General features: G+C 60.3%; 1 protein-coding gene across 5 annotated transcripts in view; it reads left to right on the top strand.

The window, feature by feature from the left end:
• Positions 1–26,713, top strand: part of HDAC4 (histone deacetylase 4) — a 261,521-nt gene that overhangs the window by 208,217 nt on the left and 26,591 nt on the right. For 3 of the 5 annotated variants that reach the window (XM_044913778.1, XM_044913776.1, XM_044913779.1), the window contains exons 12-21: positions 2,174–2,431; positions 4,900–5,086; positions 8,130–8,263; positions 10,630–10,750; positions 16,416–16,462; positions 20,254–20,361; positions 22,380–22,435; positions 23,616–23,703; positions 25,513–25,632; positions 26,403–26,500. In XM_044913778.1, the coding sequence (XP_044769713.1) occupies positions 2,174–2,431; positions 4,900–5,086; positions 8,130–8,263; positions 10,630–10,750; positions 16,416–16,462; positions 20,254–20,361; positions 22,380–22,435; positions 23,616–23,703; positions 25,513–25,632; positions 26,403–26,500 (1,217 nt within the window). The remainder of the gene's footprint in view (positions 1–2,173; positions 2,432–4,899; positions 5,087–8,129; positions 8,264–10,629; positions 10,751–16,415; positions 16,463–20,253; positions 20,362–22,379; positions 22,436–23,615; positions 23,704–25,512; positions 25,633–26,402; positions 26,501–26,713) is intronic. The other 2 variants (XM_044913777.1, XM_044913780.1) reach the window with 1 other exon arrangement.

Raw genomic sequence — 26,713 nt, 5'->3', positions numbered from 1 at the left:
GACTTCTGTGTCCACTGTGTATGCTTTCCCACCGCCGCTCTCCCCCTCCTCTGTGATGACATTCTCAACTTTGTCATAGCCCAGCGTCCTCCGGGGAGGCCCCAGCCTGTGTCCTCCTGGCTGACCCTCCTCCTCTGTCTTCTCCCACTGCGTCCACCCCGAGGAGGGCCCAGGGCTCTGGGTCCACGTCACAGCTGGGCCTCCCACAAGGGCCTCAGAATGGGCCCTGGGCCCCTCAGGAGCAGGCACAGCCCCCGGTGACCTCTGTGCAGGATCCCCTCAGGTGGCCACGGCACCCTGCTCCCCCACACCTGCCCCCGGGTCTCCACGGACCCTGAGCAAGGGCTTCCCCAGGCAGGGGCTTATTGCCGCGTGGCCCCCTCCTCTGAGCCTACAGGCGCCCGGCCGCTGCCGTCCTCCCCTTGGCTCTCTGCTGTGTGACGCCGCTGTCCTTCAGGTTCTCCAGCCTTGTCTCCATCTCCCTTGGTGTGTGTGGCCCCCGCCTCTTGCCCCTGAAGTGCTGGCTTCGGGTGCCTTGCCTGGAGCTGCTGTGCTCGCAGCCCTGGCTTTCCACCTGCGTGGGCTCCCCGACTGTCCTCTCCGGCCCTGACCCGTGTCCCGAATCCCACTCAGATCCCCCTTCTCTCACTGAGGTCAGCCTCACAGGTCCACCTGGCACTTGGATGTCATCCTCCAGTCTGGGCTCTGGCCCCTGGATCAGAATCTGGGTTGCCTCCTTCTCATCGCCCACGTCTGCTAGGCATCAGCCCTGTGCCTGGATGCAGCCCTCTGCGGGCCTTCTGCCCCCGCCTGGCTGAGCCCCAGAGCGTCCCATCCCTGCAGGTGCTTGCTGCCCCTCACCTCCATTCTCAGTCTGACCCTGGGGGGGATAGCGGAAGCGTGAGAGCCTGTGACCTCGCCGGGCCTGAAGCCCAGGCTTGCACAGCCGTGTGCTGAGGGCCACTCTCAGCCCAGCATCCTCTGTGGTATGGACAGGGCTGTCCCTGTCCCTGTGACGGTCAGGGCATCCCAGGCCGGGGCCCAGGTCAGTTTGACCAGCCACAAGGCTCAACACGGGCCTTACGGGCTCTAGGTATGCTGGAAGGAGATGAGATTAACAAGCAAAATATAATTGTGGATCTCAAAATTATCAAGACTTTTTAAGACCCTTCAGTAAACTAGTGTGAGAAATTTGTCAAAGCAACTGGATAGGTGGTTGGCAGGTATTTATATGAAATAAAGTCTTAGCCCGCACGCCGTCTTCTGGCTCCTCCCCGTCTGGCCTCTTGCGTCCTTCTGAAATCGCACTGACCCCGCTCCCCGCCTTCCCGTGCCGGGTCAGAGGTCCTGACGGGAGGCTGCCGTAGGGTCGGGTACGAAGAAAGTGGCCATGGATCCCATGGCTTGGCTTTCACGGTTATGCTTTCTTTGAAAATATTTATTGTAAGCAGTTCAAGGGTTAATCACGTAAAATAAATCCTTTGCCAGTCTGCACTCCGTTTTCTTACAGTAAGGCGAGGTGTTGCTCCGGAGGCTGCATGCTCAGCCGACTTCGGGTGTGTGCACACGTCACTGTCCCCCGGGCTGGGCCCTGCGACAAGTGGACAGAACGCTAATGTGCGCACAGTAGTGGCCAGTAAGTCCGTCCCCTGTCGGCCGGACACGCTGTGTCGTGGCGTGGGTGATGAAGCAGGCAGTTCTGTGAGGACCTCTTAACATACACATGGGCAGGGGCTAAAAAATTTTAGGCTTCCCTGAAAACCTTTTTCCTTCTAGAAAGAGTCAGAACGTGGTGGAGAGACTCTTCCCCACGACAGTGCGGCTCCTTCACAGAGACGTAAATCAGGGCATTGGAGGTCTTCGCGGTTCGTCAAAGCCACGGGACCGCTCCCCCGGGTGCAGGCCCGGCTCGACACCTGTGTCTTTCATTGCGCATCTCTCTGTGCTTGGCACACACATGCTTCACAGGTGCGCCCCAGATGCGGGTCTATCTCCTTCCCGGGCGCGGCAGACTCCCTCAGCACCGCGGACGGCGCCCAGGTTTGGGCCCCAGCTCAGGATTAGCAGCATCCCCTGGGTTTGTCTGTCCCTTTGCTCTGAGATAGGGAGCCTGTGCTTCCCCTTCACTGCCCCATCGTCTCCATCGCCCTCATCCCTTTCTTCTGCCTTGTAGATTATCCCCAAACAGAGCGAGCCGGCCCGGCAGCCCGAGAGCCACCCCGAGGAGACCGAGGAGGAACTTCGTGAGCACCAGGCCCTCCTGGAGGAGCCCTACCTGGACCGGCGGTCGTGGCAGAAGGAGGCGCACGCACTGGCCGGAGTGCAGGTGAAGCAGGAGCCCATCGAGAGCGACGACGAGGAGGCGGAGCCCCCGCGGGGCGTGGAGGCCGGCCAGCGCCAGCCCACAGAGCAGGAGTTGCTCTTCACACAGGTGACCATGCTGGCCAGGGCCAGGCGAGGTGGGAGAGGACGGGCGGGCAGGGCAGAGGGACGGTACGGGCCTCGGTGTCCCCCACCCCCCAAGGGGCAGCGCCCTGTGGCTGGCAGTCAGTGGACACTGACGGGTTCCCCACTCCTGCCTGGCCGGGTCCTTGCCCACCCTGCTCTGGGTGGTGTGGGACGTGGCTGTGGTTTGAAGTCTATTTTACGTTAGCAGTGCCTGCACATACTGGTCCTACTGGCCGTCTGTCCACTGGGCCATCTGTGCACCTGTATCCCAGCCAAACGCCAGCCCCACAGTCCCTAGAGATTACTTTCTTTCAGATGTAAAAACTGTAGGTTCACATAAATCCAAGTGTTAGTAAGATCAGCATATCGTTAAAGGTAGGGGGAGGAAGATTGATTTCTTAATTGACCAAAAAGGTAGGCAGGGCCTTTGGGGGCTCAAGGGGCAGTAGTGACCAACTTTATAGATCCAGAAAAACAGTGAAACAGTTACCTAGTCCCGGGCACTGACACATATTAACCAAACTCACAAGAGACTGATGAATGATTTATCAGTTTATAGTGAAAAGTAAGACTTCCATGCCTGCAAAGCACTGGGACAGCCAGCCAGTGAGTCGGAAGCCCCACGGAGGCTGCTTGTTCTTGGTCGGCAGGACCCGAGAGCCAGGGGTGTGCAGGACGTGGGAACTGGTCATAGCCTTCAGTAGCAGAGCTGTGTCTGGAGCGTGGTAACTCCTGTCCTCCAGAGTCGGGTGCTGCAGGCAGCCAGTGTTTATCGCGCTTTTCTGAGCCTGGCTGGCTGTCCTTGGAGACTGTCCCAGATGGGGCTTTGCTCTGGGGTGGTGGGAGGGCCTCACGGTTGTACCTGGAATTCAGCACATTATTAGGATGCTTATAGGAAATTGGAAAGGCCTTACATAAATGTTTAGGGCTAGTGTCTTGCAGATGATAAAGTGATCACGTTATTGTGCTCTAAACCCAAGACAATGATTAGAGACACTTATTTTCTGTATTCTTTGAGGAATAATGAGCAGAGCTCCCTATTGGGCACTTGGTGGTCCTTGTAAGCATAAGACAGGGCAGCCGATGTTTTGGAAACCGAGCGTCAGGGAGAGGTGCACTTAGGTGGTGTCCGGTGTCCGTGGCAGTGGGTGTGAGTCGGGCGTCCCGCCGGCAGAAGCACGGCAAGGCGGCTTCGGGCACCTGGCCCCGTTCTCTCCCTTTCTGCTCCTTCCCGACTCCGCTTCCTGAAGGCAGGACAATCGGGCAGCTGGGCGGAGAGGCTCTCTTCCCTCTGGCGGCCACACGGCTGCTGGGCTGCTGCTTCTCATGAGGGGCTACGGCTGGGGACCAACTTTATAGATCCAGAAAAACAGTGACACAGTCGTCTTGCGAAAGGACAGGGTCTGTTCATGGGTCGTGGAGGAGCTCTGCCTTCCCTGGCGCCTAGGCCAGCCGCCCGCGGTGCCTTCACCACTCCGGGGACGCCCTCCCTGCAGGCCTGGCCCCTGCCTCCTCGGGGACGCTCCGGGCGGGCTCGCCTCTGCCTGTCACAGGGACGTGCGCCTCAGGGTCTCCCTCCCTCGCGGGCCCCGGGCCCCACCCAGCGCTCCCCTCTCTGCCGACTGGGTCCGACTCCTGGCTCCTGCCCACCCCCACAGCTCCTCCTGGAGTCCCCCGTGTCTCTCCGCGGGCTCGCGTGCAGGGCAGAGAAGAGCTGTGCGAGCTCGTGAGGTGCCCGCCCGCCACGGTCGAGAGAGGCTGTCCCTGCTCCGGGCACCGCGCTGCCTGGTCGCCCCTGAGCTCCCTTAGTTTTTGAACTGCCCGTTCTGGATCCCTGTGGTATTGTGCCAAAGCCAGCTCTTGCCATGGAAACACAATTTTCATGAAAAAGAGTTTGTCATGGAAGCCTGTGTTTAATGAATTCACCTCCTCTTCACTCTGGTTATTTTTCTGAAAGGTGGCTGACATCCTGGGGACGGTCCATCTGGTCCCCGCCTCCTCAGAGGGCGCGCCCCTCGCTCCCTGTCCCCGACACTGGCCGGCTGGGCCTGGGCATCTGGAACCTGAACATTTCTCCTTTGCTTCATCTAGAGTCTTTCTGCCCCTGAGTGGGGGTGTGGGGTGGGGAGAGGCCAGCGAGCAAACCGTGGCCGCAAGTGAGTCAGCGTTTCCGTTCTGCGATGTGCTCCTCAAACACGTTTCTGGCATGCAGATCAAGTCCTCTCTGTCCAAAGCAAGACAGCAGCAGACTGGCCCCGGAGGGCTGCCTGTAGGTGGGGGCCTCCATGGGCAACAGGCAGCCCCTCCCGGCCAGCTGCCCCAGCGTGCTCCCGGACTGTGTGAACAAATGAATGGGCAAATGGTTTGCAGGAAGAGATCCGTGTAGCCCTTCAGGCAGGGAGGTGGGAGGTTTCCTGGCAGCAACAAACCCCATGTGCCTTCTCCCCCCAGCAAGCCCTTCTCCTGGAGCAGCAGCGGATCCACCAGCTGAGGAACTACCAGGCGTCCATGGAGGCCGCCGGCATCCCCGTGTCCTTCGGCGGCCACCGGCCTCTGTCCCGGGCGCAGTCCTCCCCGGCGTCTGCCACCTTCCCCATGTCTGTGCAGGAGCCCCCCACCAAACCGAGGTTCACCACAGGTACGTGCACGGCGGGCCATGGGGTCGGGGTGGCCCCGTCCGACTGGCCGGCCGACGCCTGCAGGTGAGACTGGCCCACGGCTGCAGCAGACACGGGAGGCCCGCATGGGGCTGCACAGGTCCCGAGGGCTGGTCACCAGTGACCTGCACCCCGGCTGGGCGACCAGATGTGTCGCTCACTGAGGCTCTCTTCCCACTCCCCCTCCTTGATGCCATGGTCTTTCCTAGGCGCAAAAGCCCACCCTTCCGTTTGCTGGAGAATCCGTTTCCTCCAGAGACAGCCCACCGGCGGGCCAGTGTGGCTGGCGGGCTAGGGGGCTTCCCACCCGTGCTCAGCAGGGACAGTGAGCTTGTCCTTTCTCATCCGCCGCTCTGCGAACAGAACCTTCTGCGGGGCCTTGCCCACACGGCCCAGGTAGCTTGCGGGTATCAGGCCACGTGGTGTGAGGACGGCTCAGCCCTCCCTGCCTTGCCCCTGCAGGAGACGGGCAGGAACCCGCCAGCAGGACTCTGTTTCTGCCCCAACTGCGCCGCCCCCACAGTCAGGGACCAGAACTGTGTAGGCGGGTCTGAGGCTCCCGGCTCTGAGTCAGGTGGGCCTGGGACAGAGGGCAGTGGGACGGCTCTGCAGATCGTTCTCGGCTCATACTTCTTGTCAGAGACAGAGGAGGAAAAAGTGCTCTAAGTACAGAATGGTTTCGTCTTTCTTCAGACAGCCCTGTAATAGGACAAAGTATAAAACACCCTATTTTTCTGTGCACTGTAACGTGTAGCCTCTAAACATGGCTAAGTTCTCTCCGTTACGTCATAAAAGGATACTCTTCATATTCAGAGAAAATTGTAATTCGTAATTAGCCAGAGATTAAACCAGTGCTTTTCAGAAAGAAAACCAGGAAGCTGCAGAAGGTCACGGATGGAATCAGCGGGGGACCTGAGGTGGACACGTCCCTAAGAGAGAAGCCCCTCCCCTGTGGCCACAGCAGAAATGCGCCACATAAAATGTGCCCACCGTGGGGGCCAGGGAGACCCCCAGGCACCTTGTACCTGCGTGTTCCCTGGCGGGGGTGCTCAGCCTGGGGGGAGCCCTCTGCTGATACACTTTTTTAGCTCATCTGCGTTACTTTTTTAAAATGTATAAAAACAGTATGAGTTCCCTGTTAAAAAACAAACAAACAAACAAACAGAATGGAAACGCCGAGAAACTGACAGTTGCCCCTAAATCCCACGCCCCAGAGGTAGCCATCGTTAGTAGTCTGGTTTAAATCTTCCAGATGTGTTTCTGTGCATAGCCAGACGGACAGATGGACACAGACATGGTGTAGTTTGCGCAGATAGGACTCAGTTGTCCCTGTGTGCCTTCTGTTAATCCCCCACGCCCTACCTTGAGGTCTTGGTGCACGTGGATGGGCTCGCCGTCTTAGCTGCAGCGCGTCCCGCAGAGTGTGCTGGCTGGTTCTGCCTCTTCCCCGCCCTGCAGACTCGTCTCCAGTGTCCCATCCATAGGCAGGAGTGACGTGGTGTCACCTCGAAAGTTCCAGCCACGTGGCCAGTAAATGTCAGCCGACTGCTTTGTCAAGATGATGCCGTGTTCGTTGCACTGATGGGCATCTGGGTTGTTTGTGTGCATGTGCACGCGTGTTCCGTACACACGTGCACGTGTGCACAGAGATGTGTATACCTTGCCCTTGTGAGCTGCCGAACACAGCCTCTTGGTGTACGTGTCTTGCCCACACACCTGAGCGCACGGGTGGCGAGTTTCTGCAGCTGCTTGTTCTCCCCCATGTCCCACTGTGCCCCGCTCAGTTTTGCTGGTATATCCAGAATTCCCGCAGCACCAGGGGACAGACCCCTGTTAGCCCGACTCACGGAGACCAAAGGGGTGGTGCGGGACTCATGCCCCCAGAGGCCAGGTGTCCGGCGGGCCGCAGCTCCGCTCCCCTGTGGTCGGTGACGGCGCCTCCGCTCCCCAGCCCCCGACATGTGGAAGTAGCAGCCGTGGGTCTGACGCACACGCACCCCCACCTCTGTTGGCCGGAGTGAGCAGACGCCCCTCACAGAGACCTGCCTGACCCTCGGGGCAGGTGTGAGGGGGCTGCAAACAGGGCTGCAGCAGGGACAGTGGGCCACCCCTCCTGGCAGACGTCTCGCTCCCCCCTCTGCAGGTGGGGCACAGGACAGGGGTGCATCCTGGAGGGAGCTGTAGGGGTGTGCGCAGCACCCACCTGCCTTTCCCCTTCCTCCAGCCTCGCCTCCGGACGTGCAGCATCCATCCTCCTTCCGGCATCTTCCTGGCCGTGACCCTCAGTCACTCTGGTCCGGGGGTGTCCCCGTTCCCTGTGCCGCAGAGCCCGGGTGCGGCGTCCCTCCCCAAGGGTGACCCCGTTGCCACGGCTCCCTGAGGGGCGCCAGCAGGCATCGCAGCTCTGCGCTGTCCCCAGGGACGCTGCAGATGGGTACTTAGCACGAGTTCCTGGACTCGGTGATGTCCGCTCTGTGCTGATTTTGAATACCCTGGTGTTTGCCTGTTTGTATGTGTGCTCACACTGTCCCAGCCGCTCTGGAAGGTTCTAAGGGTAGGAACCAAGTCTTGCCTTTCTTCTGAGCCCCAGAACCTGGGACAGGACTCAGTCCAGCACACGGCTTCATAGAGAGGCTGCTCCCTGACAAGAGGGACTGGAACTTGGGACTAAAAGCTCTGAGTTTTGGAGGACAGCACAGTCCTGCCACACCAGTGCCCCACGGCTAAGGGAGTGGGGCGTGGCGTGGGGCTTTTTTTTTTTTTTTTTTTTTCCCCCCCCCCCCCCCCCCCGGGGACCTCTGGGCACGTGCTGTGAGCAGGACACTTCCTCTGCTTCCGTGTCTGGGAATTCCACTTGGCCTCTGGTGAACTGGGATTTTCCCGCCAAGTGGCCCTAGTGGACGGAACGCCGCGTTGGCCTCTGTCAGTCCAGGGGGTGAGGCGGCTTGCGTGCTGGGGAGGTGGTGGGCGGCAGCCGAGGACGCCCGCCCGCTCTGACGGGCTGGGCTGCACGCTCTGCTCCAGGCCTCGTGTACGACACATTGATGCTGAAGCACCAGTGTACCTGTGGGAACACCAACAGCCACCCCGAGCACGCCGGCAGGATCCAGAGCATCTGGTCTCGGCTGCAGGAGACCGGCCTCCGAGGCAAATGTGAGGTAAGGCTGGCCCACATGGGCCTGCGCCGGGCACCTGCGGGTGGGCCCCGGGGAGCCCAGGGCTGTTTCCCTGCACAGCCAGGTCCCCCCTTCCCGGAGGCCAGCCTCTGGTCTGCCTCCCGTCTCCCTGCCGGCGGCTGGCCTCCCACGTGCCCCCCACGCGGACAGGGATGGGACATGGGCTGACTCGTGCTGCCCCGCACAGTGGTCGGGTAAGCTAGAGCCCTACAGCTGATGAACACCGTCCACACCCACCATTAAAGTGGGTACTAGGGTTGCTTCAAATAAGATGTACAATATGATTAGTTCTGTGGCGGTGAATGTTATAATTAGGAATAGTTGTAGTAGGATTAGTATTGTAATGTATAATTTTTTTCGAGTTAGTGATTCTTTTGACAGGTGAAGTTGGCTGGCTATGAGTATTAGTCACAGCCCCGGGCCCACCTGGACCAAGGCCCGAGGAGGCGCGCGGGAGAGTGGGGGCAGCAGAGCCCCCTGTGCCTCCACCCGTTGCCCCTGCAGAAGCTAGGATATTTGGGAATTTAAGTCATTGTGGTTCCGCGCCCCCATCCTTACTGGTTTTAGGGTGATGCATGATTTTCAAGGGGGGCAGGGGCCCGAAAGCTGGGTCCAGCATCCTGCCCTGGGGCGCCCTCTGGGGAGGGTGTGACCCCACCCGGCTGCTGCAGAATGGACAATGGCATCTGCTCTGGGGTCTGGCCCGAGGCTGCACCACTGGGGGGCAGCATTGCCCTGGCGGACACCCCTAAGGAAATCTCCCGGGCCTGGGTGCCCTTCCGTGCCTCCCCCACCCTGCGGGACCAGCCCCGTGACCTGCTCTTTACCCTCTGGCCTCTCCCAGTAGGGTGCCCTCAGCCCAGGGGCCTCTCGGGGAGCTTCTGTGCCAGAAGAGCAGACACGAACAGGAGTGAGACAGTGAAACAGCACACCTGGGGGGATGAGACCCTCAGACCCCTCTGCCCTCCTGTGGCCCTGAGGCGGGAAGCGCTGCTCCCCGGCCAGGGGCTGTGGGGGGTCCTCGACCTGCGGACCGAGATACAAAGGAGGAAGGGGGTCGGAAGGATGGTTGGGAAGAGGCCCGGGTAAAGCGTGCAGCTTCCATGTGGCGACATCAGGGACGCAGAGCCAGGTGCCCTCAATGGGCGGGGACCCTGACCTCAGGGTGCACCTCCTGCTTCACTCAGCCCAAGGGAATGTGGTGGCCCTGCCTCCACCAGGCTCCCACGCAGGCCCCTGAGGTGGCAGAGGGCCCGCGTGCTGGACATAGTGGTAGGAATTGGCCCTGACCACAGAGAGGTTAGCGGGACCGGCCAGGTGGAGGCCCAGGCCTCCTGGTCTGTGCCCCTTGACCTGGCAGACGGGTGTGGGAGCGCTGCAGGCCGGGCTCCCCTCCCCCTGCTGCTGCGTCGGGCCCAGCTGGGCAGTGGAGGGCGTGGAGCTCACGGCCCTGTCCACGCCGGGACACCAGGCTGGCGGAGACCTGGCCACACCACCCCGCCTCTGCTCCCTCTGCTGTCGTTGCCCTCCTGTGTCCGCGGGCGTCCCTTGGGAGGCTGTCACCTGTGAGCAGTTACGGATCTCCACAAGGTGGCAGGGAATAAGAGCAGGCCCTGGACCAAGACCACCACCGGGGCCTCCACGGTCGTCGAGACGGTCGTGGAGACTCCCGTGTGACCGTGGCCCTCAGAAAGCCGTGTCAGTGGGCAATGTTAGCTTGAACCTCGCTCCATTAACCACCCTCCTTTTAAGTTTAAATAAGCATAGCCCAACTAAAGAATAGTAGATTTTATGTTAATTTCTGGGGAAATGTGAAAATAACTGTGTAGCCTCAATGTGAAGAATATCCAAAGCAAAGGAAAATGTGGACAGACACGCAGATGATGAGGTAAATTCGCAGACTTCAGGCCCAGTGCGGATCGCAGTGAGGGTCTCATTCCCAGGGCTCGGGGGTGTGCAGGGCCTGGGTGTGAGTCCGCGGGCCTGGAGAGAGCAGCCCCCCAACCCCGAAGAGCAGACCCCAGCAGCTGGAAAGCAAAGTAGCAATTTGATGCCAGATCATTTGGGTGACAGGGAAGGTTAAAGCGTTGAAGGCTGGAATTATCTGTCTAAATCTGTTTTTCAAAGTTATAATTAAAGTGTAGGCTCTCCAAAACATTTTTAAAATATTTTTTAAATGTGTTGGGTGCGGTTTACTTTTTATTTTGCAGGAACCAAATGATTTTGTGCCCATGTCCGTATAAAATTCAGTTTCCTTTGGGGTGATGGTTTTTGTAGGAACGGTTTTCTGTTGAGAGTGGACCCCAAAGGCACAGGGAGACGTGAGCCCTCTTCCTCTGTCCCTGCAGTGCATCCGCGGACGGAAGGCCACGCTGGAAGAACTGCAGGCCGTGCACTCGGAGGCACACACGCTGCTGTACGGCACAAACCCCCTCAACAGGCAGAAACTGGACAGTAAGAAACTTCTAGGTATTTCAAGGCCTTCTTTACCTTTCCCGCCTGAGGCGGTGTTTCCAGCCCTGCGCTCGCTGGGCCCGCCCTTGGCCCCAGCGGCGGCGGCGTGGCAGGGAAGGCCCTGTGCGTGGCGCCTGCACCAGGTACCGAGCTGAGGGCTGGAGGAGGGTCTCACCGCCAGCTTTCACCCGGCCGGCGGGTTTACTGCCGGGGTCAGCGAGCGGTGGGCTATAGAAATGGGGTGACACCTGCTGGTTTTGCGGCATGTCCTGTAACAGCGTCGATACCAGAGGCTGGAGGGTGTGGGTCCTTAAGCTCCAGGCCTGCTGTGAACCTGGAGTCCGGGGGAGGAGAGGGGCAGCCTGGAGAGGGCTCTCTGCAGGGTCTGGGCCTCCGTGCTGGCGGCCGGAACTTGCCGACGGGCCTCTGCTGCTGGGGAGGCAGGAGTCTCAGCAGCGCGGACCTGCAGCAGAGGCCGGTCGGGAGCCTCCGGCCCCTTGGGCTCCTGGGCGCAGACCCCATCCCGGTCACGGCCCTTCCTGGGCACCTCTCACCCCAGCCTCCCGGCCACCATGAACCTGCAGGGCTGCGGGGAGCTGGTTCCTCTCTGGTGTCTCCAGAGGCTCTGCTCACGCTGTGCTGGGGGGATCCCGCTGCAGTGCGGCCCCGTTCACCCACGTGTGCGCGCGTGCACGCATGGGCACTCGCTCCTTCCATCACTCCCTCGCCCCCTTAGGGAGCGCATCTTCTGTGCTGGAAATCCTGTCAGCATGGCGCTGCCTGACACGGTTGCAGTGGCCCTTGTCCGTGGACAGGGTGGAGCTGGTGGCCAGGAGGAAACCTGCGGGTCCTGTCCTGGGGTGGCCAGTCATGCTGCTTCCCAAGCCCCACTGCCCTGTAGTAACAAGACTTTCAAAAGACATGACTACTTGCTCTGGGAGATGGGAGAGGCCCCAGCGCGGGAGGGCCTGGAGGCTGGAGAGAGAACAGGTGGGCAGCAGGTGCTGCAAAGTGTCCGGCGCTTCGGACAGAAGCCCCCGATGGCACCACAGACTCAGACAGCTTGGGTTGGCCCCTGCAGAGACCCTGGGCCTGGGGTGGAGGGTAGGGGACGGTCAGACAGGGGCTGGGCCAGAGGTCCCGAGAGGCCCAGCCTCCCACACCCTCCCAACCCCAGGACCCTGAACAGAAAGGGCACAGGGCTCCCTGGCAGGGACAAATGTCAGGAGCAGAACAGGGCAAGGCACTGCCCACCTCCTACCTCCCCTCATGTGGACCCTGCCCTCAGGCAGACATTACAGACCCCTCTTCAGAGAATGACCAGCCCAGAGGAAGCCGATGTGAGGATGCTGGACAGAGAGCCCGCAGCTCAGAAGCCCACCGTGTGCCTGAAACTCCCAGTGGCTTTTAGGCCTCCGTCTAAGGAACAGATGACCGAGGATTATCCGCACACGGGGAAGTGCATCGCGGGGAGATGAGTCTGAGACAGGGCAGCTCCGAGGACAGACTTCTGAGAGAGATGGTGGACACTAGAGAACACCAGAACTGTCTTTACTATCCTTAAAGAGAGGAGCTACCACGGCCACGTAACGTGGACAAGAGCAGCGAGGAAGGAAGAGACCAGGACGCTAAAGAAAGTCCCATCAGACGCAGTCTCGGGAGTTGAGAGTCCCATGTTGGGAGGTAGGTGTGGTCAGTCCCCTGGGAAGCAGAGCAACATGGGCAGGAGTCGGGAAGCAGGAAGAAGAGGAAGAGAATCAAAGGAGCATTCCCGGCGCGCACAGTCTCCCAGGAAGAGCGAGAGGAAGGGAAGAGAACATCTTGGAGCAATCATGAGCCGGCCCCAGAACCACGGGGCGAGCCGCGCCACCCAGACCCTCCGAGGAGCCAAAGGGACAGATGTGGAATGGCGGGGACCAGGTGAGGTGCGCCAGATTCCAGGGTGAATGCCCCACGACGCCAGTGCTGGGTGGAGGCTCGTCCCGGCCTGCAGCTCTGACCCAGCCAGGAAGGGCGAGGAGGAGCAGGACCCTTCCTCCAGGCTCCGGAGGACACCCTTCTCCAGCGCAGAGCGAGGCTGAGAGGGTGGACGCAGGGCCGCCGGCAGGAGAGGGAGTCGCTGAGCGAGGAGGCTGCGTGCAGAAGGCCAGCACAGCGTGATCGGCGGGGCGGCCTGGTCCCCAGGGTCCTGCGGGATCCTCCGGGAAATGCCGCTCCTGCCAGGGTGGCACCTCAGCCCGTGGGCCCCGTGATGTCGTCAGTGCCACCAAGGCACAGAACCAGTTACCCCCGACGTGAGTGGTCGCCAGGAGCTGGCCGGACGGCCTCACGTCAGAGAGCAGGGTCTGCCGTCACAGAGGCTCCCGGCGTGGGTCCTGTCCTGAGCACACGGTACGGCGTCCGTGGCCCACCCCCACTCTAAGTAGAGGCGGGCTCTTCCCAGTTCAGCCCCTCCTGCCTTGTCGGCCGTCAGAGGCCATGTGTTGGCGGAGCCTCCACCAAGATCCCTTTTGCACCTGCGTCCTCTGAACTTGAGAAGTTGGCCAGGGAAGGGATAATATGTTTCCATATCTCGGGTAGAGGTGGGCTCGAGCGAGCAGCAGAATGGACTCGGTCTCTGAGCTAGTTTCAAACTCGGCTGAAGACAGAGGATGACAAACGAGAGACAAGGCGCCTGTGGGGCCTTCAGGGAAGAGTGAGGCAGGTGCCGCCGGCAGGGCCCAGAGCTTTCGCAGAGGCTGACCCTTCGTCGGCACCTCCTGGGCCCAGGTCAGTGATGGGGTTGCCTCTCCTCAGTCAGCCCGACGTCACTGGGCCCCTGAGCCCCCGCTCCTATTTCTGGCCTCTTTGCTGAAATGTCTTCCCATTATCCTCGTCCCTATTTCTGCCCCACCCCAGATGCAGCTCTTTGAGTGTATTTCGTGTTCATTTCGTTGTTGTGAAGAATATGTTGTGTTTGTATAGTTTACAGCAAAAATACCCTAAATCATTGTTTCCTCTTTTCTGCTAAACTCTGTGTTTAAAATCCCATTCCCGTGGCTACAAGGACACATAACTGGTTACTTTCTCTGCCCTTGAGACTGGTTTTTAAACATCCAATGACTGTCCTAACCTGGAGGCCTATCGTCCGTCTGACTGGTCCACACGTAGTAAAGTTGGCGATGATCTCAGGTATTGCTAACAACCCTAACTGGGCCTTTGAACACTACTGTGTGAGTTGCCCTCCTCTTTTTATGGAATCCACAAACTTCTAAGCCGTTCTCGAGAAGACCTGCATGGTCACTGAGGTGCCGCTCAGCATGGCGCAGCTGGGCTCATGGGGGCTGCGCGGCCCAGACTTCGAGGTTCGCGGAGGTCCGGGTATGTCGCCCGATGGCAGTCCCCTGGGAAGGGAGCCTGGTCAGATGGCCAAGCGGTGCCTGGAGGTGGCCGGGAAGGGTCGAGAGAAGAGCCCTGTACTCTGGGCACAGCACGAGGAGCCTCAGTAGGGACACACAAATGCCGGTGTCCCCACGCCACTGGCCGGCCTCCCAGCGCACCTGTCAGCCGCCGCCGTGATGGGAAAAGCATGGTGGCCCTTAACGCATCCGCCGTCACCTCTGCCTGGACAGTTGTGATCTCACCTAGGTGACGTGGCCCCAAACCACAGGAGGCCGGAGGGGCCAGAGGCGAGCAGGTGGCCAGGGATGCCGAGCCTGGCCACGGGCCTCAGAAGCTGTTTCCAGAACTGCTTCCCTGAGCAGAGCCCTGTGCTTCCCGCCCACCTGGGAGTGCGTGAGATCCTACCTTTTCTCACTATTTTGGTCTTTGGATAATGAGCCAAGTCAAAATATCTAGATGATTTATGTTTTTAACGCAGACCGTATTGGCTCTCATTTCAAAAATAGAAATCCAGTGTCTTTGCAGAAGCCCTTTTCCCTTGGACTTGGGCACACAGATGTGTCTGAACTCCTACGCACAGACCTGTGAGTTACCTGGGAGAAAGCGCCGTGTTCCTGTGTTGGGAAAGTCCGTGACTCAAGAAGAACCGGTCATGAGGCCAAGCCCAGCCCCAGCGGCCATGCAGGGCCATGTACGTTTGGAAGGCTGGGCCTGTCAGGGCCGCTTACCGGCTTCAGTCGATGCCCTAGGCTGTTAGACAGGCCCCTTACAGGACGTGGGGCAAAGCAGGACCACAAGAGGCTCGGCGTCCATGCCCTCTCCTGCCCCGGGCCTGTTCCCGCAGCCCATCTTCTCCCTCCTGTTGGCTCCCCGCCGAGGGTCCCGGGGCAGACTGAGCAAGCCCCTCAGGGGCCACCCTCGGCATTCTGCCTCCTGCCCGGCCAGCCCCCCACCCTCTCACAGGTCTCCATATCGCCGGCTGTGGGCTAGCAGTGAGCACGAGGGAAGGAAGGCACACCTGCCCCCAGCCTCACAGGGTCTCCACCGAGAAGGCGTTTGACTAGAGCATGTGGCAGTAGGAGCCACGGATCACGACAGTGGCTGTCAGCGGGACATGGCGTGGCGGACAGCTGGGGAGCTGGGGAGGCGCAAGGAGAAGCAAGACGAGGGCAGACCTGGCACCCAGGCCTTTCCGAGGCAGCGGGGGAGGGGGTGGCCCTGGTGAGTGTGAGCCGCAGGAGGGTGCAGGCCGGAGCCTAGTGCATGACGAGCCCCTGGTGGCTCGGGGCCTGGTGTGGTCCTCACCAGGAGTTGGGATGAGGCGGGCACAGGCCAGGTCCAGTGACCCCAGACCTGTTTTCTTCCTGGGCCCCAGGAGTGTGATTCCTGAGCAGGAGCCGGTGTTCTGAGTCAGGGAGAAGGTGTTGGGAGTGGCCTCTGAGCAGTGGGCACAGCCCTGCCGGGTCCAGAAAGCAGAGCCTACAGGGGGCCTAAGGAACCTGCCAGGAGAGTCCGGGGGCCGCGGGGGCAAGGCGTAGGGGAGCAGGGAGTACGGCAGAGAGGCTCTACTGGGTCAGCCCTGGGCGGGGCGGCAGCCCCATGAACCAGGGTGTCACACTTGGCAGGAGCAGGGGGCTCTCCCTTGTGACAGGTGAGCTGTAGGCTGGTTGCCAGCCAGCACTGGATCACACCGAGGAAAACGACGGTCCCTGCTTTTGTCACCGGGGCATAGGGCTGAGCTCTTTGGGACGGGGGACTTGCCCCTGCGTCTCGGGCTGGGGAAGGCCTTCTGGACGGCCAGCTCCAGCACGGTGGTTTCTTAGCTGCGTGCCATCCAGGTGGACTCGGAATGTTTCTGAATGGGGCGGGGGCTGTCGCTCTTCACCTCCCCGGGAGAGCCCTCCGTGTCTAACGGGCACCGGGGGGCGTTAGGGCCGGCGGGGGGGCTCACTGGGGAGCCAGGTTCGTCAGCGGTGGGACGTGCTCGGGACGCAGCCTTGCGGGTTGTTCATGGCACGTGTGTGAGCTCGGGCTGGAAGGAGAGGCCCAGCTCTGGGGTCCATGCCTCAGAGCAGTGGCCGTGGCCGTGGAGAATCCCAGGTCTCCACAGGGGCCGTTCCCGCGCGGCCCCCGGGTGCTGCCCCCCACAGCAGGCCACATGGGGACGCCTTGTTACCTCTGGAACCAGTTGGCCCCTCAGCACCTGGGTACCACCCGTTCCCAGAGCCCACGCTGTGTTCCGTGTGGGCGGGACACCTGTGACCTCTCCCTCCTGACCTCGGCTGTCTTCTCCCTGCAGGCTCGCTGACATCGGTGTTCGTCAGGCTGCCCTGTGGGGGTGTCGGGGTAAGTGTCTCTTTAATGTGTAAATAACGTCCTGTTTGTTCCCGGGGTCCCAGTGGTCACAGAAATCACTGTCCTGTTTTCCACCGCGCGGATAATTGCTGCCAGGTGTTTTCCCTAAACAGGGTCCAGCAGGTGGGGCTGGGCCAGGCTCGCACGTGTGGCTTCAAAGGCCTGGGAGCCTGGGAGCATTTGGGAGGCCGGACTGGGGCACCCTCCTCCGGCAGGGTCGCCTGGCACCTATGCTTGCTTCGGGAAACAGGCTCTGGTGTGCGGGTCGGGGTCCCCCCCTCACCTGTGGAGAAAGAGCCTGCTCATCCCTCAGGCCAGGAATCGGTCGTGCGGGTAGAACAGGTGTGGGGTCGCTGCGGGCCCGACCGGCCTGAAGCCCCAGCTGAAGCTCAGAACGTGCGAGCCTGGTGTTTATGGGCCACGGGAAGTGTGCAGAGCTGCCAGCCGGGCTGCGCTTGCTGCTTCTACGAGCGGTAACGCCCTTCAGCAGACCCGCTCAGGCAGACCCTCAGGAGAACCGGTTGTCGTTCACACGGCTTTCCCTGACCCTGCTGTGGGCGCTGACCTACGAAGGGCGCTCCAGTCTGGACATGCACCCCCCTTGGCGCAGCGACGGTCAGGTGTCCCCAGCCAGAGCTCCTTGTTAACGGAGAAGGGCTCCCCGGGCTCCTGTCGCCTTGGATGAGAGAGGGGTGCGGGGTGAGAGCAGGCCCCGGGGGCTGAGGGCAGGCCCGAGCCTCCCCCGGGGGCCTGCTGGCCGCCGAGTTTCTGGGGCGCAGGCGAGAGTGCGGCCGGCCAGACAGCGCGGGCAACAAAGCCGCCTGGGCTGGAACTGCGCAGCCGCAGAGTGTGCGCCTAATTACAGATCGCAGGGCGAAGCTCAAGGTCTGGATTCTGTTATGGAAATGAAACAAAATTGTTTTCTTCCTGAGTCTTTACAAAACTCACTGCTTTGAAAATTATCCCGTCAGAAGGAGAATAAACGGCATTTACTCATACCACCACCAAGCCCCCTAGAGTTATTTTATTTTGTATTGTAAGTAGGCTGCAATCTCCTCATTCGGGGCAAATTTTTGGCCAGACTTGAAACGGCTTGGATTCGGCAGCCAGTGTGCTGTGCAGGATTTATAATTTGCAAATGAAAGCTGAAGTCGGGCCTGGGGCCTGGAGCCAGGCAGCCCCCCACCCCACCCCAAGTGTGCGTCCAGAGCCGAGCCCCCGCCGGCTGACCAGCACCCTCCTTCACATCCAGGCCCAGAAATACTGCAGAGCAGGGAGACGGCGGGAAATCCCACCAAGTCCAGCTGGGTAGACAGGGAGCCTGTGGACTAATTAGTGGACCGTGTGAGCCACAGGGTGTTTCGGGGATGGTTCTCTCTCGATGGTTTTCCATCGTTACCTCTACGGGGAGGGCGGAGAAAACCAGTGCCCCTGTAGGTCCCCGGGACGGGGGCCGCCCCCGGGGGTGTCGGGAAAGCAGCGTGTGGGTGGGAGCGTGGGCGCTCTGGGCAGTGACACAGGGAGGGAGAGCCTGCTCTGCTTTCCCTGAAGTTACTTGGAATTAACATTTGGGGTGTGTGATGGTGTTTGAAAGTCACTTGCAAACTAATTTTTTCCTTAACCGTGCTAAGGAGAGGCTTTGAATCACTAACGTTTTTTCAAAGCAAATAAAAGAACCTGCTGTGGTCCCCAGTTTCCCCTTAAGGGGACTTGGTGTGGGTGAATTCCCCTCCCTGCCAGGGGTGTGGCCCCCTCGCCAGGGCTGTGCCCCCAGCTCCATGGCTTCCCAGGGGCCATGGTGTGCCCGGAATTGGCCACCCCTGGTGCCTCCCTTCTAAATCTCCGCAGGAGCGGCCTCCATGTTTTCCTCTGCTGGTTCCTGGCTTTGCCGTGGGAAAGCAGGGGGCCGGCCTTTGCTCTTTGCTTTGGTTGCTGCGCCTACATCAGCAGTCATACTGCCGCTCTGCTCCTCCCCAGAGCCTCGTGCCCCCGGAGCTCAGGGCTGTCCCCCAGCCATCCTGGGCCATCCAGCGGGGAGCTGGTGGCCAGCAGCTGGAGGACTCGGGCCCTCAAGCCACGGGACGTCTTGTTGGGGTCTCTGAGGACAGTGACAGCCTGGGACCTTGGTCCCTCACTCTGGGCAGGATGTCATGGGGCCTTTTCTGCCCTGGGGTCATGGACAGAGAGCCATCAAAGCATGTGGAGGGCTGTCCAGCCTCCCTCCCGGCTCTGGTTCCCTGGGCAGAAGACCCAAATCCTCACGTTCTGGGGAGAAAGCATCCAAGTGGTTTTGTGTAAACCACCTTCCTTCCTCAGGGGAGCGGCAGCTGATGGGACCCCCCTGCCACTGTCGCCCGAGGACTGTCACCTTCGATTTTGATGAGCGGGGTCTGCAGCTGAAGTAGCTGGCCCAGGACAGTTCTGTTTGAATGGTTACTTCCGTGAATAGCAGTCCAGTATTATTTACAACAGAAGCCGGGCTTTGAAAGTTGAATATTAATGCTGCGGAGAGTCGGCAAAGTGCAGAGCGTTCTTGGGACATTTGGAAACTATTTAAAGAACACAGAGGTTTGGTCATTGAAAAGAATAGCCCTCACAGAATAACACTCCTCCGGAAATGGCTTGAACCCCTCATAAATGTATTTTCAATCATCTTGCTTTGAAGATGAAGCTTCAAGCGTTCACTGCAGGAAATCCACCCACCCCGCATAATGATCGGTGTCTCTGTCAGGTGGGCAGGGGCCCGTGGGCGCCTGGACGGACCTGAGTAGGCACACGTTTGGCTGCCTGGCCACTGTCTCTGGAGTCCCGGAGCGTTCAGCGCTCGGAGGAGGTTAATTTGGGAAGGACGGGCTCTCACATCCACTTGGCAGACACTGTGTTCCAGGGGACCGGCCTGTGAATGCACAGCTCCTCAGAACCTTCACTGGGCTGGGTGCATCCCCACACAGGGCATGTGAGTGTGGCCGAGGCTCCCGCTGCCCACAGCTGGAGATGGTGCCCAGGTGCCCTTGACCTGGCGCCCAGGGGCTGCGTGCTTCATCGGGCCTCCAGTCCTGCCCCGGCTGACTTGCAGAACGGGCTACTCTAATGCCCACAGTAGCTAGAGCTCTAAAAACATCTAATGAGCCCAAGTAAGCAAAGTAACCAGTACACAAACAGAAATTACCTGTGCCGTACACATTCCTCTGAGGTGGAACAGCCCCCCAGGCCGACACCCTGTCACCTGGGCAGAGCGGTGCCTGGCCCCCCGGGAGGGCCCCAGAGGCCAGCTCCTCCCTCTCTCCCCCTGCTCCCACTCTGGTCGCTTGCGCTCTCATCCCACGTTTGGAGCAGCTCATTAAAGTCAGCACGAGGTCAAGTCGTCCTGCGGGGAGACCCGATCCCCACTCTTCTTACGTGTCACCCCCCTGTACTTGCGGTGAAACCAGACAAGGGGCTTGGTGACCACGATGCCATTGCTCTGTGCCTCGCGTACATGGGGCACTTGAGGGGAGCAGTGAGCCCTCGGGAAGGGGTAGAGTCAACGCGTGTCTCTTTCCTGCTGCATTTATGGTTCTTTCCCTATTTAGTCATTTTTGGCATATCTTCAAAAAAAGTAAGCTCGAACACGAGCTGGGGGTGTTGCATAATCAGTAAGGAAGAGGCGAGCGGCTCTGTGCTGGGATCTCAGGCAGAGCCCACAGGCTTCGTGAGCGCCCAGCTGCACGGCCCCCGCAGGAGTTGGGGGGCAGGGGTGACGGCCGAGACGTCGCCTCACGGCAGGACCCTTGTCTCTGCAGGTGGACAGCGACACCATATGGAACGAGGTGCACTCATCAGGTGCGGCCCGCCTGGCCGTGGGCTGCGTGATCGAGCTGGTCTTCAAGGTGGCCACGGGGGAGCTGAAGGTCGGTGAGGACCCTGCAGAAATGGGCCTGGAAAGGGACCTGCCAGGGGCTTTCTGGGCGGGGAGGGGGGACAGCCCCCTGTGGGTCCCTCTGGACGGGGGGACGGTGATGGGGAGGACGGCTCCTGTCCAGGGGCAAAGGCGGGCCCTGCTGATCCACGGGAGCACCTTCCGCAGTTGTAAAGCGCGGGATGGCTCGGTGGCTCTCGGAGATTTGGTCTTGGGAACACCTTACGCTCTTGCCACTGCTGGGAGAACCCCAGGAGCTTTTGTGTACGTCATCAGCACTGACTGTATAGAGGGCAAAACCGAGAATTTGAAACTAACAGTAACGCTGGTGTCCGTGCACGAGCTGCAGTCCCCGACCCGCTGCCGCCTCCATCTCTGACGGCTCTTGGGTAGCAGCGCTTAACGGAACCTGGCCTGACACGGAGGTGGAGCTGGGGAGAGGGAGGGCGTCCGCATGGCCCTCACAGATAACCGTGAAGGTTCTTCTCTGATGCTCCACCACCGCTCCACGCGGGGCAGTTCCTCGAAGGGTAGTGGCAGTGTGGACCCCGAATCCGTGGCGGTGAAGCCCGCTGGGCGTAGCAGGCCGACGGGAGCCGATACGCACACCGGACTTCTGCAGCACAGCGTCCTCCCGTTTGGCAATACGGGCTCCTGACTTACGCAGATCCTCCAGCAGCCCGACCCCTCCTGTTACACGGTGTCAGGAATCACTGATTTCTGAGACTGTTAATATCAGTGCACATCTCGTCAGGAGGGTCCTCTGAGGGTCGGGAGGAGCTCGGGATGCACGTCTTGGCAGCAAAGCTCAAGTCTGGCTCCCGACGACACCCGTGGGCTCGCCCCACACGCGCTTGCCCGTCCTTCCCCTTTGTTCGCCTGAGGTGTTAGGAGGTGTTAGGGGGCGTGAGTTCATGGGTGGGGACTTAGGGAAATTGATCGCGGTTATGGCCGCAGCAGAGGTTGTCCCCTGGAACTGTGTTCCCCTGCAGACGTGTGCTGGGAAACGCGCCAAGTGCCCGTGTGGCGGGCACTGCCGGATCCCTCCCCAGCACCGGCAGGCCACCGCGCTGCCCTAGCCCCGTGGTGCGGCTGTTGACACAGCAAGAAAGGCAGACCGAGTCAGGACTGTTGGGAGAACAGGCCCCTGGAGGGGCACGGGGACCCCCAGGGGTCTGCGTCCTGCGCTCCCAGAACCGCTGTGCAGGGCCCATGTGCAGGGACGGGCTGGTTCGACAGCACTGGGAATGCAGACGGTGGGGCCCCCACATGCGTGTGTCCCTCGCCCTGTCCCCCCCAGAGCTGGCCCTGCAGCAGGCCGAGCACCACTGCCCCGTCCTCGATGGTCAGCCAGCCCCGGGGGCTCTGTTCCCAGCCGTGACCACGCAGCTTCCTGCTGGGACAAGAGATGCCCACTGAAGTCGTTGTCGTGGCAGGGGCTAGAGCAGTTTACAGACGGCTCCTGAAAACATAAGTGGCTCAGAGGTCCTGGGGAGGGGCAGCTTCTCCAGCCTCTGAGCTACTTCTAACAAGTCAATGGGTCGCTCGTTTTTTGCAGCTCACATTAAGGCCAAACTCGGGCAGGAGCCCCTAGGTTGATCCCCTTGTGCTTTATCTGCACCCAGGGTTCCCGTCTAGTGGCTTCCTGGGGATACTGGTCATGAGCAGAGGGGGACCCGGGGTTCCCCGTCCACTCCTACCCAGATCCCTGAGCTAAACAGCTCCAAGCCTTCTTGCCTGTGAGCCATCAAAGATAAAACGTCAGGGCAGAATTCACCTTTTATCTTAGTAACCATGACAACCAGAGGATCTCTTTAACAGCAGGGACCCAGACGTCTTTGAAGTGCTTACAGCCGCCCTTCGTCCTGTCCCCGTCTGTGAGCCCAGATGCGGTGTGGCTCCGTGTCCTTGCGTGAGCCTGACCCTGCCAGCAGTCTGCTCTGTGCTCATTTTCTCACTGACATGAACCCTCTTCCTCCCTGTTTCTCCCCCGTCTGGTGTTGTGTGCAGAACGGCTTTGCCGTGGTCCGTCCTCCAGGACATCACGCGGAGGAGAGCACACCCATGTAAGTAGACACGCGGCTGTGGCAGGCAGGGGTGTGCCAGTTTCTGATTCAACTCCTCTCAAAGGGCTGGGCTGCACCTGAGTGAAAACATGGCCTCGAATAACTGTCGCATCTCCAGAGAAACGTGGAGACCTTCGCTGATTGCACCAGGAACCTGCAAGCGTCAGTCCCGAGAAGTCTTCTCAGCCTCCACTCTGTTGTAAAAAATTCGGTGGAGACTTAAATTGCACCAGAACAAGTGGCACTTCATTGTTCTAGAACATTCTGACCAAACTCCTCAGGTCATCGCCCATGTGGCTTTCCAGCTGACCTGCTTATGGTTTGGTACTACTGAGGCTGACCTCTCAAGGTCATGAGCACAGGGGCAAGCTATCTGGACCCCGTTTGGGGCTTTCTAGCCCTGAGTGTGCGCTCGTCTGAGGAGCTGACCAGGCAGCAAGTGTGGTGTGCAGATTGCCCCAGGGGCACGGGGGAGAAGCAGTGGCAGGTGGGGACCCCCTGGGACAGGGTCGCAGGGACCCGACTCCGGGCTCACCAGCTGTGCACCAAGTACCTGGGTGCCTGGGGGTGGGCTAGACGTGGCTTCTCGTGGGACCTGGGAAACCAGTCCGGCAAGCAGGACGGGCGCCGTGGGAGGACAGGTGTCCCCTGCTGGGAGAGGTGGGAGAGGTGACGTCTGGGCTGTCCCCTGGAGTGGGTCGGACGGCAAAGCAAGGACCGTGCAGACGGACGGAGCCCGGCTGGGAATCCAGGAAGCGCAGGGAGGGGACGCCGGATCTGTTCAGGAGCAGCTAGAACGAGGCTGAGGAACCACAGGCTGAACCCGCATTCTGAAGGAGCCTGGGCTTTGGCTCCCAGGCAGGCGGGAGCCCTCTGTCCTCTCCATCCGGACGTGAGGGCATCGGACCGTGGTTTGAGAAAGGAATCTCCTTCCCAGGGAGGAGGGAGTGCCCGTAAGCTCCTGAGAGGGGCTTCGGGTTAGACTGGGCTGTCTTCTCCTAGAAACCCTTGGGCTCGGTGACCCCACGACCCAGAACCGCCCATGCTGTTAGGAACAGGATCCTATGTGTTTCCTTCCTCTGAAGGCAATTTTCTAATTTTATCTAAGTTGTTGGATATTCTGGAGTGTGAAGACTGGTAAGAACCCATCTTCTCCTTCTGTCTCTCCTCTCACCTACAGGGGCTTCTGCTACTTTAACTCCGTGGCCATCGCGGCCAAGCTTCTCCAGCAGAGGCTGGACGTAAGCAAGACCCTCATAGTGGACTGGGTAAGTGGGGCCTGTTCCCCGAGAGGGGCTGGGGGTGGGGAGCAGACAGCGTCCCGTGTGCAGAGAGGAGGTGGGCTTTCTGCCTTCATTGACATTGCATTTCGGGACCTTAACTTTCTGGAAACTACCCCAAATGCAGAAAATAAAAGCTCAAACCTGTCATGAGTCCACTTCACAGCCAATAGCCACTCCTGCCAATAGCTGGGTCCAGAAATGTCCAGAAATGTGCCTGTGGTTAAGAGCAACAATTGAAAGATGATCCTTGGCAAGACCTCATTGAGAGGCAGGTTTGGGCGGGGTTGGGGGGGTGACGGCCGTGACCTCCCGCGTCCACCTAAGGGCATGGGCCACGCTCTCCCACAGCTGGACATGGTGCCGTGCGTCTCAGTCCCTCCTGGTGGAAACGCCTTCCCACTTCGGCCTGGCGACCCCTTCATGCCGGCTTAGCCTCCTTCCCATTTTCCTACAGGTGGTGGTGCTTCTCACAGCCCCACTGCCCCAAGAGGGTAAACTCTAGCTTAAAAATGCTATGTATAGTATCTGAACTCCAATAACAGTCACACAGCTTCTTACACTGGGGATGGACACCAAAGGGGTTCATTTTATTCTTTTTCCCTATTCCGTTTAGTACTTCAGATTTGATGATTGCTTTAAGGGGAAAGGAAAGCATATGCTCAGGGAGGATTATTGTATGTACTGCAGGGTCCTTCTCTGTTTGGGAAAAGAAACACCACACACAGCCCAGCATACCCAGTAAGCTCCCAGTACTGGCCCTGGTCACAGGGCCTTGAGATGGCTGAGGCCTGGGAGCACCAGGCAAAGCCGCCCAGCGTTGGCCCTCAGTGTGCCGGCACCTTTGTCCCCATGAGCCAGGTATCGAGTGGGGTACCGTTCATGAGCACGTGACTCACAGCGCCTCGGTCCAGCACACACGTGTGGCCAGGGTGCTTGGCAGAAGTCAGGGGTCATAGGGCTGCTCACCCCGGGCTCCCACCGCTGCATTAAACACACGTGTGTGCAGGGCTGCCTCGGTTACGGAAAGCACCCATCGCAAGAGTCGTGTGTGTCCTCTCAGCCGAGGTGGTTTCTGGTTGGTGGGATCGGGTGTCTTTTACAACCCCTTATTTATAGCTGGCTTGCCACAGTGTCTCTACTGAGCATAGATAACGTTTGTAAATGACAAACATATCAAGCAGTTCCCGGGGTTTAAAATAATTAACTCGCACGCAGCTCCTCACATTGTGCACACCGTGTGAAGCTGGCCACCTGTCCCCGTGGCCCTTTCCGGCCCTGACCAGAGACCTGTGCGTAGCCTCGGGCCTGGTGGAAGTCCAGCTGCCCCACGTTTGTGCTTTTCACATGTGGGCACGGTGATCAGGAGAAGCAGTCTGTCGTTGGCGCGTGGGGCCCGGGCCCCCCATGCTGTGTGCGCACCTGTCACTCCCAGCCCTGTGGGATGGTCTCCTGCCGCACCCCGGTGTCTGGCACAGAGCTGCTACCTCACGTGGGCTTGAACTGAACAGCTGTGGTCAGCTCACTTCACACAGACGTGGCAGGGGCAAGAAGTTGATCAGATGGTTTTGTCTGGAAAATCATGGCCTCCGGGTGGGCCTAAAGCACCAGCCTCTTCATCTTTGCTGGAACCTGCAATATGCCTTGGTGCCGATGCGAGGAACCCCGGCTGGGACACACCTGGGGCCCCTTCCTTCTGTCGCCGGGGCCCCTTCCTTCTGTCGCCTCGGCCCCACTCCCTCCGGGCCCCACTGGAGGCGTCTGCCGGCACTGAGTCAGCTCTCCCCACTCTTTCAGGACGTACACCACGGAAACGGGACCCAGCAGGCCTTCTACAACGACCCAAACGTCCTGTACATCTCCCTTCACCGCTATGACGATGGGAACTTCTTCCCGGGCAGTGGGGCTCCGGACGAGGTAAGCAGGGGCCGCCTGCCGGCGTGCGGGCCTGTCGGAGGGGCCGAGGCGGGGCTGCCATGGAGGTGAGAGCGGGGGACGCCCAGCCCTGCACACACAGAAGCAAGGGCTTCCTGCTCACGTTCGCCCCAAGCGATTTCAGGCAATCGTCCTGTGGGTGCCCGCGGGCTTTATTTTGTCTGAGGTTCACATGAAAGCCTGGACATGATTTCTGGCTCTAATTTAGGGAGACTGAGAGGAAGCATGGGGCACCCCCCACCTCCCAGTCCTCCAGGCCTGTGCTGCACGACTGAGACGCCTCCAGGCCACTGCTCACGCCCGTCCCTCGGGCAGGGCGCTGGTGCCCTCCTGTACCTGTCCAGGGCCACACGGCGGAGGGGATTGGCAGGCTCAGAGCCTTCGTGACAGCCGATCCCCCAGCAGAGCCTGCCCTCACTGAACAAAGAGGCCCCAAACCCAGGGCAAAAGTGTCCTCAGACTCTGGGTCTTATTTCTCGGAAGGAAGTAGGGAAGGACGGCCTCATCCACGGACCTTTCTGGTTGCGCTGTGTTGGCGTCTGCAGGGCCGTCTCCCCACAGGGCCGGGCGGCTCCCACGGCTCCCCCACGTGCGAGTGGCCGAGAGCCCCACATTCTGTGCCCACGCTCCACTGTGGAAGTCTGCGAGTCAGAGGCCGTGGGGTCATGCTGGCGAGCACAGCCCCGGGCTCCGCTGCGGGGCACCAAGGGTCGGGCCAGGGCCCGTGATAGGAGTTTCTCTCTTCCACGCAGGTGGGCACAGGGCCGGGCGTGGGCTTCAACGTCAACATGGCTTTCACCGGCGGCCTTGACCCCCCCATGGGAGACGCGGAGTACTTGGCGGCCTTCAGGTGAGTGTCCTGGCTTCCTCTACCACGGGGCACGTACAAAGCAATCAGGAGTTCCACTCCCGCACCCCCAGCTCCTGCTCGGTTTCCCTGATGCTCTCTGGCCTCGCTCTCCCTTCACGCACACACGCGGATGCGCCCGGGGCGGCCGCTCTAGCTCCCCTCCAGGTGCCCGGGAGACTCGGGCATTTGCGCAGCTCGGAGAGACAGGGCTCT

The sequence above is a fragment of the Neomonachus schauinslandi genome, chromosome 3, assembly GCF_002201575.2.
Source record: "Neomonachus schauinslandi chromosome 3, ASM220157v2, whole genome shotgun sequence".
NCBI lineage: Eukaryota > Metazoa > Chordata > Mammalia > Carnivora > Phocidae > Neomonachus > Neomonachus schauinslandi.
Note: the sequence above shows the minus strand (reverse complement) of the source record. Positions and strands in the feature narration are given on the sequence as shown.